At 51.5% G+C, this 13,395-nt stretch overlaps 4 protein-coding genes across 4 annotated transcripts; 2 read left to right on the plus strand and 2 right to left on the minus strand.

The window, feature by feature from the left end:
* Positions 1–594: 594 nt before the first annotated feature.
* Positions 595–2,918, minus strand: P153DRAFT_424167 (uncharacterized protein; the record flags this gene model as incomplete). Its single annotated transcript, XM_033672476.1, has 3 exons — positions 595–2,234; positions 2,532–2,773; positions 2,818–2,918. 3 exons carry the CDS (start codon positions 2,916–2,918, stop codon positions 595–597), a joined length of 1,983 nt encoding a protein of 660 aa, XP_033521908.1.
* A 4,367-nt stretch (positions 2,919–7,285) lies between these two features.
* Positions 7,286–9,131, plus strand: P153DRAFT_377123 (uncharacterized protein; the record flags this gene model as incomplete). The annotated part of the gene is made up of 6 exons (XM_033669720.1): positions 7,286–7,405; positions 7,454–7,589; positions 7,641–7,856; positions 7,911–7,982; positions 8,035–8,404; positions 8,456–9,131. The coding sequence occupies 6 exons, from the start codon at positions 7,286–7,288 to the stop codon at positions 9,129–9,131; spliced, it is 1,590 nt and encodes a 529-aa protein (XP_033521909.1).
* Positions 9,132–10,302: 1,171 nt separating this feature from the next.
* On the minus strand, positions 10,303–11,618 carry P153DRAFT_343658 (uncharacterized protein; the record flags this gene model as incomplete). Its single annotated transcript, XM_033666012.1, has 4 exons — positions 10,303–10,994; positions 11,127–11,197; positions 11,279–11,491; positions 11,545–11,618. 4 exons carry the CDS (start codon positions 11,616–11,618, stop codon positions 10,303–10,305), a joined length of 1,050 nt encoding a protein of 349 aa, XP_033521910.1.
* A 342-nt stretch (positions 11,619–11,960) lies between these two features.
* P153DRAFT_343662 (mitochondrial carrier protein) lies at positions 11,961–13,376 on the plus strand (the record flags this gene model as incomplete). The annotated part of the gene is made up of 2 exons (XM_033666013.1): positions 11,961–12,294; positions 12,348–13,376. Exons 1-2 carry the CDS (start codon positions 12,112–12,114, stop codon positions 13,374–13,376), a joined length of 1,212 nt encoding a protein of 403 aa, XP_033521911.1. The 5' UTR covers positions 11,961–12,111.
* Positions 13,377–13,395: the final 19 nt, after the last annotated feature.

The raw sequence follows: 13,395 nt of genomic DNA on the forward strand, positions 1-13,395 counted from the left end.
GATATTGTCTGCAGGGTATTCACAAAATCGTGATTCAGCGTTGACAATTCAGTTTTCAGAGAGAAAAGCTTACTCTCAATTAGTCAAGATAACCAGAATTAAGGAGCGACAAAGCCTCCAACAGCTTGACAAGTGCAGACAACAATTGGTGTAGAAAGAACTTAGTTGAATTTCTGATACCTCGATCGACCGAGAGTCTCACTGTGTTCGCATTCTCGCATCTAGCATAGTCAGAGTGCCGTACAGCAGGCGAACAATACAGTGGAGCTTATCTGCAACCTTGTTCACAAAAGGTCGAGTTCGATTCATCCGGCGATGACAATCCGTAAAGCAAGGTGCGAACCTTTAGTATTATCTTGAATATATCGTACCCACCGCTCGTACTGAAACGCTATCTAACCGTGGCTCCAGCGTCTCTTTGATAAGCACCAGGATATATCGTCACGCAGATACCGGAAAGAATCATTCCTTTCTCGACTCCAATAGCCTAGTCAAGATCTCTGGCACAGAAGCCCAGTTCCAATACATGGCCAAATGACTTATACCAATCAACCCCAGAAGTTTCTACCGCACCTCCCATCATCGAGAGCACTTCTACTCAAACTTCCTCTTCCTACTCTTCTTTCCTTCGCCGTCCTCCAGCTGACGTTTCTTCTCGGCCATACTTCTCAGGACTCGCCTCCGATCTTCCTTCAGCGGCTCCGCAAGTCGCACGACGACATCCTTGTCGGGACAACCAGTATCACCAGGTTCAATGAGCGGCTCGATGTTCGCTTCCTGGAGAAGACTAGGCACGTCGCTCAACATAGCAGTATAACGTCCGTTGCTGCGGCACCAGTGAATCAACGCAGTGATGGGTCCAGCGTCCACCCCAGTTGGGAGTTCAAGCAGACCGTGTGCGAGGCCAAGCAGGGGATAGTCAGATGTCTCCCATGTGGTGTATGCCCAGTCCTCAGCTGTATAGGTCGTCATCTCGGTCCCTGAACGCACAATCTTAACCCTCTTCTTGCTCTCTGGAGTCTCGGGTTCTGACCACATGTACTTGTCGATAGTAGTCTTTGAGGGGGTTCCGTCGCCTGGTAGGCCTCGGGTCATGTCCAAAGTACTCACAACATTAAGTGCAGTCATGCCAGAGTTGGCGAGTCGATCCGCGCCTTTGCGCCACGCAAAGTGGCTTGGAAAATAGCAGAGAAATTCCATGAGTGTGAATTCGGTGTCTCTTAGCAACGTGATGTCGACATGGACAGGAGTCGCGACGCTCTTGAATGGGCAGAATTCACGGCCATTCTGCTTCCCCAGGTATCCAATCGGATCCTCCATGATATTCGCCAGCGTACTAGACATGAGACTAGGGATGGGTGCTTTCTGTAGACGAGAGGTAATCCCAACACCGGAACCCCACCAAGTCTTGCCTGGCGAGGGAGTAAAGACCTTGTCGGACTTCTGTTCTTTCTCCATCAGCCATCGCCACGCATCTTCGATGTCGATGATGTTATCAGGACAATCGCGCGCTTCGACCCATGAGGTAGTAGGTGGCGATACATATACGGGCGAAGCGGAGTCGTTGTGTTTGAGACTGGACGCCGCATGCTCGAAATCAGCCTGCAAAGCCAATGTCAAATCCTGTGCAGACCATGGTAATTCCCAATCCATTCCTTCGAAGTTGATGAATTCAGCGTCAGAGCCGTCGCTGATGGCTGAGAGCTCAGGAAGTAGTCCAAACTCTGGGTGTAGGTCGCCACCGGGAACATATCGATACAAGCCACCCTGCTGTAGCTCCTCACACGTCAACGGCATTGGGCCAACAGGCGTCAGCTTGAATCCCTGCCGATAAGGATCGAAAACCACTGGAAGCAGGCCAGACCAGGATACGTGTTTCCAGCCGATCGGAAGGAACAAAGCTGGTGCTTGCGATATATCGGGTAAGCCGTCATTAATTGGAACGAAGTGTGACTTGAACACCAGGCGAGGATCCATCATCGGCCAAGGATATGACGGGTGAGTGCTCCCCCCAGGCGGATACTGTAGCTGCCACTCGGATGAGTGCAACTCAAGAAGAACGTCGGACGGAGACAGTGCGACATTGAACGGGGATGCGGTGGCATCGGAGAACGTGAGCGATGGCGCAGACACAATCGCCAGTGTAGATGCGGATGTAGATGCAATTGCATCTGTAAGTGTCGCGGAGGCCTTTACCTTTTTCTTGGGAGGCACGATAGCGAGTTGAGGGGCAGCTGACAAGACAAGTAAAGTCAGTCAGCGTTTCAAAAATACACAAAAGATGAACGTACCCTTAGTCTTTACACAAGTCTTCAATCTTGTGCTCCGACGGAGGTTGGTTGGACTGAGCAACCTTTCATTTTCATGATCATGTTCTGTTTCGGACGCAAGAGTCTGTACTTCCTCGAGGTAGTCTGATGCCGGCACGCAGGTTAACACTTCCCCATGCATCTCATCGATCTTCTCTTGTGAGACTGTCGTAGTCGGTTTTGGTGTCGACCGTGGAAAGCCCGCTCGAACGAGTTTATCACGAATTGGCACGATCTTTTGTTGGGTGCTGCCCGACATGAGGACAGCGTTCGATGCTTGCGTCTCATTGCTGATGTCCTGCGCAGTCTTGGTGTTGCCCGCCTCAACCGTGTCGTTCGATGCACATCTTGGATCTGTGACGGTCGGCGTCTGCGGAGATAGTAGTCCATGCCAACCAATTTGGAGGCGTTTCCTGGTAGGTGTAGACGGTTCCGAAAGACCGGTCATGGGCGACATGGAGGGGCTGGTGGCTTGCTCGCTCTGGCAAGAAGAGCTTTCTGGTGCCACCTGTTAGTCAAAGTAAGGAAGTCTGACGAAGCAGCCATTGACTTGCCGGGCCTGTGATCCACACCCCTCATCGGAGACGGCGTTCGGTATGTGCCACTCATCTCGCTGTTGACTTCGAGGAGACGCTGTTGCAGTACATAATTGTTGGGGGGGTCCTAGTTATAACTGCTTCAGCTTCGGTTTTGCATATTCACGGTGACGGTGAAAGTCAGCGAGTGATAGTCAATACTTGTGTTGCGACACTAGTCCGCTGTGGAGACTCTGCTTCACTTTCACTTCACGACGTATAGGCACGATTGAGCTGATATGGGTGCAGCTCTGAACCACAAGTAAGGAACGGAATTCGATACCTTCACTAGAAAGCAAAGTGCGAACAAAGAGTCATGAAGTTGCGGCGCCGTCTAAGTTATATAGATATGATGATGCATCCTGGCTGGTGAGGTCTGGTAGGAGATAGATCAAGAAGTGAACGACAGGTATGACTAGAAATCACTGTCCGGACATGAATGAATACCAGGCGTCATAACAAACGACCTGTGTTACACGCAAAACCACACATGTGGTACGACCGCCATGCTAGTATAATAACTACAACCATTGTGAGCGCTCACCGAAGGAGTCGTGATGGGCCGGTGCTTGATCTAAGCTCTGGTACCTCCACTCACACACGAACCGTAAGGGCCTTCGCCGTAAAAAAATCTCGTCCAACAAGCTCAACACCGCTCGGCCAGCACGTAACCAAAGTCACCTGTGTCGAGAGGTTCGATTGTAGAAGAGCATCAAACACGCCAAACTTCATGTAGTTGATTTACCAATGAACCAACAGTAAGGTATATCGCAGTCCCATTGAATCTGAACGGACAGGAAATGAGTGTTCTGAGGGAAATATGGCTCATCAAAGAAAAAGGTCTGGTCCATTTTCCAAACTAAGGTACCTACAGCACCTCCGCAGGTATGGGGATGAGTTGGCAGTGGATGTGTCAGCCAACGACAAATTTCGTGCCCCTGAATTTATGGGCAAGGTCGCCGAGTCTTGTGTCTTCTAGAGTATCGTGAGGCTCATTTCTACACCAAAGTAGGCCCGATTCGCCGTACCTGCTAGTGGTTGACGGGCTTTGCACCTCAGACAGTCGTTCATTTGAGTCCAGACGAAGCGTTAAGTCTGTGGGTGAAAATTTCGTAAAGAAAGTGCGTGACATATCATCATGCTTAGCAATAGGGAAGGTGTAGAAGTCATAGCTGTTCGAAGAACTTTAGTTGAGGTTGTCATTAGCTCTTTGATCATGTACTGATGTGGCTAGGTTCAGTTCGGTTTATTAGTAGTGGCACTCGGACTCGACGAATACGGGGTGGCTTATTCAAGCGTAAGCCTTCCCATACTAAAGAACTACAGGCCTGGGCCATCTACCCCACATAGGTATACCAAGGAGGTCTCGTCCTTCGTAGGACGTGCCTAGACTAGTCCGGTTCGACCAATTGGAATAGACTGCTGGAGGTCCTCAACATACTGAATATAGTCCTCGTATGGGTGATTGTTACCGAACCATTTACTCGAACCACTCCGTACGCCTCTCTATACACTACTATGACCTCTCTAACCTTCGTGCCTTTGGTAATCAATGTTGCAACATTACTAGAGCGCCACCTGGAAAAAGGAGGTCCCATAATTTTGATAACTGATGAAGTCTTTCGCTTGCTGAGTAGATAACATGACAACTATACGTTGATAATGTATGAAATTTAAACATGAGCATTAGAATACGGAGCTTTACCATATGCTTAAATTATGTATCTATAGTCTTGTGGTGATGGAGTTCTTGATTTTTGTGTTCTCTGAAGTGTCATAATTTTAGGCCATTATTTCCTCCAGGTGGTGGGAGTGAAATTCAATCATGTCGTGACCTTGTTCGTCTATTCCATACTCGAACAACTAAAAGAACTTTTTTCTGTATCGATACACGGTATCTTCAACTCCTTATACCTAATCAAGTTCTACCATTACGCAGCCATGTGTTTGCTGGGACATGATACTCATGTGCCTACCTGTTCCTATGATGCTCTGTAGTATTGGTAACAAACTCTATCGTGGTTCAGCAGAATGCACTTGCACAGAATGCTGCTCTCAACGATAACATGGGCGAGGTTAAGTTACAGCCATGGTATTTGTCCTAACGTTGCCATCTTCGCTATACCTACTGTATGCTGACAATGTGTGGGGCTGAAGTGCTCATCATTGACATTTGTCTTATGAAGATCTGGACTATCTGACTGTCCATGATTCCCAACCAAGCTGTGAAGAGGAGTGGCAAGGAGCTAGCTAGTGGAAGTACCCATCGGCTTGAACAATCCGCCTTGTTATTGCCAGTTCCATGTCCTTTCGTTGGACAAGTTGGACCCTCGAAGTCCGGGCCGACCATTAGCCACTTTGACAACGTGGGTCGAAGATTTTCACGTTCAGGCCCACCTGTAGATTCGAGTCTTTCGAACAAGTGTCGCGATGTGTATGGTCCGCATTCGATCTTTCAAGAACTAACAAGTACCAGTTCACGGCCAACTCCGGACACTTTGCTTATTTTGGACAATTCTCCTAGTACCTACCGTATATCTCAAGCCGGAATGACGCCAGTTCCAACCTAGAAGCAGATCGGCCATGTTTGGTTTGTTCAGTACGTTCTTGTTGTGCGCTAGTTAAGCTCGTGAGTGACAACGGCGGCGCCCTTGCAGATGAAGACCAGCCACCCGACCAAGACGCTTGTCGGCGACAAATCAGAATAATTTGGATTTCACCTTGCTACTGCCACTTCGTATCGGAGTTTAAATGGTCACGAATCATGATTTTGTCTGTACGGAATTACCCAGAGAACTTGCGCAGCGTCTAGATGATGTCAAGCATAGGGCGTCATGTATACGAGGTATAGATGAGAAAGTGAGATGAGGTGAGAACAAGTCAGTTTTCTCCAGCGCGACACTAGTGTAAGAGCTTGGATGATTTGTGCTGACTAGCAAGTAGGAAGCGAAACAAGATCACCTACCGTATAAATTTGGTCAATTGAGCTTTAGCTAGCAGGGGTTTGGAGCGAAGCGAGTCCTCCAATGAGTGGTGGAATCTGCACAGCCATCCAACGCCACGATACAAATCCAATCATCGCATATCGCTTCACTTCTACCCCTGCTAGCTAAAGCTCAATTGACCAAATTTATACGGTATCAGTGAGTGGTTGTGTCCACTGGCCGCTATGTGGCACCTTTGTTGTTCCAGTCGTTCCCTCTCTCTCACCCCCAACCACACGCGCTAGAATCGCATCAGGCAGGATTAGACGGTAGGGCGATGCTGTGTGCGTTGGTTGAAGCACTTGGCTGTTTGGCGTCTGAACTAGGACACACTATCAAAAGCGATGACATCCGGTTTCTCTATCTTTTCGAATCAGGTTGTTGTTGGAAAACTTGGGCGATCTTGACGATCAACTTGGGGTGTTGTGATGCTTCATCATGCGTGCAGGTTGTTGTTTCATCGTGTCTGGAGTTTGAGTTTTGACGATCGAAACAGGATCGGCGGATCGGCGACCTGGACCGGCAAGCGGACCCACTCTTTTGTAGTCGTCATCTTCCCGTTCCCACTTCATCCACTCCTCTGGTAACGCCCTCGTCAAACCTTCACACGCTCTTTTCAACAAACAATAACAACAACGACACATTCTTTTGTCGTGTTGCTCATATATGCATATGAATCAGGGTATGAGCTCACTCACCGGCGAGATCTTAGTAGATCTGTGTTTGATGTACCCGTTGCTACCAATACAATACTCCGACAAGGTCCTGCCTGCAGAATCTGGACAAACACAATCACTCTCACCACTGGCTGGCAAGACATAGCGATATCTACTATTCCCACAAATCAATCGAAGCATTTTCTCAGCTTTCAAGAGCCCGACGCTAAGTCTCGGCGCCCCTTAATCAGTGACATTCGCAGTGTGACATTTGCGTCACGCCACACCGAGCAGCTAGCTTAGGTCCGGGTCAATGACAGACCTACCAACGAGCCACCAATCTCTGTGTGGAGGTTCAAACCATGGGGGCGCAAATCGTTCGCGCGCCATGTAGAGAATCGCGTGCTGGGACCTGCAAACCGTTAGGGACAACCGGGGGGCTGGAATTTTAGGTCCCTCTCTTTCGCAATACCCCAAGCCAGAAGGCAGACTAAGCTCAATGGCGGCATGCAGCTCTGCCACCGGTCATGATAAGGGTTTAGTTGTTTTCGATTTGTCAATCGGCCAAACCACAAGGAGTGATCCAGCCGCATTTAGCTCTGCGACCGAGTCTCGCTGACGGAAAGTATCGATTAAGTTCGAACGTCCAACTCGCAACTCCATTGCCGCGGAGGCTGTATTCCTTGTTATTACCCAGTTACCTTCCATGTCGAGTATACGTTTTTACACACCTTTTTGCGCAAATCGTCGTCGTCGAAACCATGGCTATACGTGCCCTTGTGGCAGCTGTGCTGTGCCTCTTGACACTCTTCCATGTTGGTGTTCTTGGCCATGACCTGCAACCCAGAGCTCTGGGTATTGCTGATATTCCACCATGCGGAGTAAGTCCTGTCAAACGTGTACTCGCACTCGATGTTGATGTTGTTTAGATCCGATGCATACTTATCACATTGCCGACAACCGCTTGTACATTAGACAACACCGACTGCTTTTGCACCGACCAAAATTTTGCTTTATCCAATGCTGCCTGTCTGCTAGCCAATTGTACCATGTCAGATATCCTAGGTATGTCAAATTGGAAGATGACCCCAAATATAGCTAACGACCTGGATGAAGGCACAGCAAAGGTCCAGGCAAACATGTGCAACTTGTCCAACGAATCAAAAAGGCATCATGTCTTTTGGTACACTGGCGTCGTATACGCTGTCGGCATCCTTTTCGTCGTGCTTAGGATGGCTGGGAAGTTGGCCTCGAAAAGATTGTCAGTGGACGATTGGGTTCTCATTCTTGCTCTACTTTTAGGTGCAATACCTATCGGATGCGTTCTCAAAAGTGAGTTGAAGCCAGCGACATCGGCACTCGAGATGAAGCTAACAACGTAATCAGTGGGGACATTAGGTTTCGGCGAGCATCTATGGAACCTTGAAGATGGGAAGCTCTTGGAGATATTGCGCTTATGTACGCTCAACGACATCGACTCTCACATGTATCCTCTGCTAATGCTACGCAGTTTATGTCTGCTCATCGACATACACTGTTATCCTCTGCCTCACCAAGGTTTCCCTCATCTTGTTCTTCCTCCAGATTTTCCACACCCCTCGCTTCAAGCTATTTGCATATATTGTTCTCGCCTACATAATCATCAATAGTCTGGTCATCTTTTTCATGACAGTCTTTGCGTGCGCACCCGTAAGCGCCTTCTGGAACCAGGACATCAATGGCCACTGCTTGAACGTTACAGAACTCGCCCTCGCGAATTCTGCCAGCTCCATTGCCCAAGATTTCATGCTTTTGTTACTCCCAATACCGTTTATCTCGACGCTCCAGATGAAAACTTCCCGGAAGATCTCTGTTATTCTCGTCTTCGCTATCGGATCACTGTCCGTATTCATTCCCCCCTGAGATGCCGTTGACAATGCTGATTCTCGCAGTGGCTGCATAACAACCATCCTCCGTCTGCGGAGTCTCCGCTCTTTCAAGGTCTCGATAGACCCTTCTTGGGACTACGTAACAGTCACAATCTGGACTGAACTCGAACTGCTGGCCGCGATAACATGCGTATCGCTTCCTCCCATCCGCCTACTCCTCGTCAGGATCCTTCCAACGCGCTTCAAAAAGTTCTTCACACAGAAGACCAACAGTAACCGAAGCAAGAGCAACCCAGCACCGCAATCAGACGTATCACGTCAATGGAAGAAACCGGCTACGTGGATGACCATCTCAACGATGCCGGGCGAGTCTATGAATGGAACGTCGAAAAGCTTCGGAAACGATTCCTGGATAGAAAGATCAGCCATACGGCACAGTTCGCAGCGGCTCCACTCTGCACTGAGCGACGATAGCGATCACGAGACCGCCGAGCCGCGCTCTCCCTTTGATGAAATGAGCCCACACGACAACATTGAGATGTACAGCGTGGCCGAACCAGGAAAGACTCACGCAAGACGAGATTGCACGAGTTGTGGCAGCTTTTCGGACCGCGCGACGGCGTTGCCCACCATGGGTGATCTTGGCTGCTTGCCGGAGCGCACGTACTCGAATACGCCTTACTCGAGTCCCGTACCGGATAAGACCTTCGAGGACTGGGAACGCAAATGGCTACGATGAAGCGGAAGTTGAATTGTTTGGGATTTTATTTCTCACCGCGACGACCCAGCGGATGATTATGTCGCTGTTTGGTTCGACGATATACCACGTTGAGCGGCTCGGTCTTGCAGACAGTACTCGCATACCCCTTTAGGAGTGGTCGCATCTCGCCTGCAGTGGCTGCTACGGCAGTCTTGGGTCCGATTCACACCAGGCGCGAGAATTGTATCCATACCTCGCGCAACGCGAAACACATCGCGATGATGCGTACGACTAGGGTTCACACGCCGGCATTATCGCAGCCGCGTAGCCAATCGAGCGATATACCCGCGTCCTGTCCAGGAATCATTTTCTCCGCAACACTCCGACCCCGATAGACGAAGCGTCCATGTTCAGTAGACGTGGAGTCGGGGTAAAGTGATGGGTCGAAAGTCACGAAGTGTTGCAGTTCACGAACTGCATGTCGATATATGAGCAGAGGCTCCCCCGTGGAGTCATGACTTGATCAATGTTCTTTGCGATGAAGTGGCGTAATCATCTAACGCCAGCAGCCAGCCAGCTAGGCATGTATAACTATAACGTATTTAATGCACATAATGTATAAATCCAAATCTATCGATCGACCATTCAATATTTTTTATTACTCTTCTTGAGGGGGTGTGGGGGTCGTCTGTTTTTATTATGTCGTCAGAATAGCGGCCAGAATTTCGCGGCTGGTTTGCTAATTTGCCCACGCTTGTAGATAGGCAGCTTGTAAGCATTACGTTGGAGACTATGGGTGTGTGTGTCGCACAGCGAGGTGGGCGTTGGTGATGTTTTAGTCTAGTCTGCTCTACTCTGCTTGTCTTGTCTTGTCATGGGTTTAGACTAGTCGTCACGGGTCACGTATATCGGTTGGTTGATTGAAAGAATTGTATACATATAATTCCCCACTGTATGTGCAGAGAACGAATGCTAGATGGTAGATTTCGCCATCGTGCCGTACCGTGCCTTGCTTGTCCTGACCTGACCCAGAGGCGCCTAACCCAAACTATGAACGATGAATGATGAATGATGATGCGAAACGCCCGAGTACGCGGTAATGACTTCTTATGTGGAAGATAAGAATAAACGATTGTTTGAACATTTCATGACCGCTTTGCTCATGTGCCTCCCTCCCTCTCTCTCATCCTCTCTCTCCCACCCACCCCACTCACTTCTTCAACGCAGCATCATACAAACTAACCAAAATCCCCACAACAGCACCAATCTGCAGCCCCGCATGCCCCCCCGGAACATTCCCGCGCACAACCCCCACCGTCTCGCTCGAAAACGGGCCCCATCGCGCCCCCTCCGCCCTCACAAACGCCGTATGACCACCCACCGCCATCTCCACAAGCGGTCGGTAGTACGCGCTATACGCCAAAACCGCCTTGACGATATTGAACGTCAGCGGGTCGGCGGGGTACTCGCGCTCAGCCGACCGGCGCATCGTGTTGGCGCGCAGCGTCAGGTTGAAGAAGTAGCTCGCGATGAGGGGCAGGATCCAGCTCGTTAGGGACCACAGGGTGGCGGGGGCCCACCAGTCGCTTGTGAGGAGGCGCCAGCCGTCGGGCACGCTGAGGAGGGTGTCTGGTGTGGGTGCGAGGTTGAAGACTTGCAGGGTGTTGTATTGTAGGCCGATTGCTTCGATGAGGAGGATCAGGGTTTGGATTGAGGAGACTGAGGAGGCGGATTCGCGGATCAGCTCTTTGGCTTGGTCGATGCGGGTTCGTGACCAGAGTTCGGTGGCTTTTGTGGAGGCGGCGCGGAAGGTTTGGTCGGCTACTGAGGCGAGGTCGGCGGGGGAGGCGGGGAAGTCGATTTGTGGTGTGGGGAGGTCGAGGGGGGGTGGGGGGAAATTGACTGAAGGGATGGATTGGGGGAGGGCTCGCGAGATGGATTGGGTGGCTTGCGAGACGGATTGGGGGATGGCTTGTGAGACGGATTGGGGGACGACTTGAGAGATGGCGTCGGACACGCGGCTGGGGAGGGGACGTGGAGTACGTGTTACTGCTGGTGGTAGTGGTGCAGCTGCTTTCACTGCATGCACCGTTTCCACGGGGGTGCTCTTCTTGGGGAGGGGTTCTTGACTGGGGTGGTGTTAGTCGAGGCGCGTCACGCGTCGCGTGTCCATGTCAAGAACATACGGTTCAGGCGTCTTCACGAGCGTCCTGCGACGCGTTTTCGCGGCAGCAAGGCTTTCCGAAGGCGATGAGCGCAACTCGCGTTTCACTGGCGATCCAATGCGAGTCTTGCTGTAGTAATCACTCAACTCGGCGATTCTGCCAAACTTGCTCTCGTTGTGGTCGAGGCGTTCCTCGAGCACGGTGACCAGATCGTCTTTGAGGTAGCCGTCGGCGCTGTATCATCACATCAGTCTCGGGATGTCATGGTTTCACGGCGAGACGCATACTTTGGGATTCTGGCCAGTTGCGCGAGCTCAATCAGCTCCGCTTTGCGCTTACGTTGCAACCAAGGACGGGACATTGTGAGTAGTAATAATACGGTCGCGTAAACAGTGCGATCAAGAATATACAGATATGTAAATGATAGAAACGTGTCGTGGGTGGGGTAACTGGGGTGGGATGTGATGGCCGTGATGTAAACAAAAGCGGCGTTTGGCGCTAGGTCATGCTAGTCCATAACAGCACGTGATCAGCCACGTGAGGACTGCGTTCCAGCATGGCTGCTATATTTTCCATTGCAATGCCGAATTGTTGCGTGTTCTGCGAATGCACATAGATGTAGGAAGTTGGGATGCAACTCTGAGGCGTCATATTCCCAGGCTAAGATAGTGCTATCGCTCCCGTTCTTGGCCGAAATTTTCGAGACAGCGAACGCCAAACCATGACTTTGTTACCGGCAGCCCACGTCACTCCTCGCATCACCATTGTGCACCTGTAATTTTCCTCTTTGCACCATCCCCATACAAACCCCTTCCCCCCCGAGCAACGCCGCGCCGCATCGAGGCTCATCGCTAATGGTACTTGCCCGAGTGGCCAACTTCTTCACCAACGGAGACTCGACCCCCACGCACAGCATCGTCGACGATGGCCGGAGAGCAGACACGATGCCGGCGGAGAGCGTGCGGGACATCACACAGGCCGCGGCGGTAGTCGACGAGGGCATGGACGACGAGGCAGCGCGGCCGCCCTATCTACATGTGAGGAGGCCCCGGCGGGTGGGGGAGAGGGCCGTCTATTGACACGGATGCAGGCAATGCTGGCCGGCGGCATCGGAGGGACGACGGGCGACATGCTGATGCACTCGCTGGACACGGTCAAGACACGCCAGCAGGGCGACCCGCACATGCCGCCGCGCTACACGTCCATGGGCAGCACATACTACACCATCTGGCGCCAGGAGGGCATACGCAAGGGCTTGTATGGGGGTGTCCAGCCGGCCTTCCTGGGCTCCTTTGCGGGGACAGTGTGCTTCTTCGGCGCCTACGAATGGAGCAAGCGCACCATGATCGACTACGGCGTCACGCCCTCGATCGCCTACTTCTCCGCAGGCCTCTTCGCCGACCTCGCCGCCGCCCCCGCCTACGTCCCCTCCGAGGTGCTGAAAACACGACTCCAGCTGCAGGGCCGCTACAACAACCCCTACTTCTCCAGCGGCTACAACTACCGCTCCACCATCGACGCCGCCCGCACAATCGCCCGCAACGAAGGCTTTGGCGCGCTTTTCTACGGCTACAAGGCGACCCTATGGCGTGACCTGCCCTTTTCCGCCCTGCAGTTCGCTTTCTACGAGGAGGAGAGGAATTGGGCCAAGCGATACGTGGGCTCCAACAACATCGGCCTGCTGCTGGAGATTGCGACCGCGGCGAGTGCAGGAGGCATGGCAGGCGTCATCACCACACCCCTCGACGTCGTCAAGACGCGCATCCAGACTCAGGTCAATCACCCATCCTCTACTTCCTCTCGATCCACACTCTCGCCCACAAAACACGCCGTCCCCTCACAGTCGAGCAAACCGCACGCCACACAAAACCGTCCCATCTCCACCTCTTCTCCTTCAACTACCCTCAAAACCCATGGCGCTGCAACCCTCGATACCTCCTCTGTCCTGACTGGCCTGAAGATCATATACCGTACCGAAGGTATTGCGGGCTGGTTTCGAGGCGTGGGGCCTCGCTTCGTTTGGACAAGCGTGCAGTCGGGGACTATGCTTGTTCTTTACCAGACGCTATTGAGACGTTTTGAGCAGTACCCTCTTGTAAAGACGGACGAAGCTTTGTAGCATGGTGCCTATGTATGAG

The sequence above is a fragment of the Dothidotthia symphoricarpi genome (genome assembly GCF_010015815.1).
Source record: "Dothidotthia symphoricarpi CBS 119687 unplaced genomic scaffold P153scaffold_14, whole genome shotgun sequence".
Taxonomy (NCBI): Eukaryota; Fungi; Ascomycota; class Dothideomycetes; order Pleosporales; family Dothidotthiaceae; genus Dothidotthia; species Dothidotthia symphoricarpi.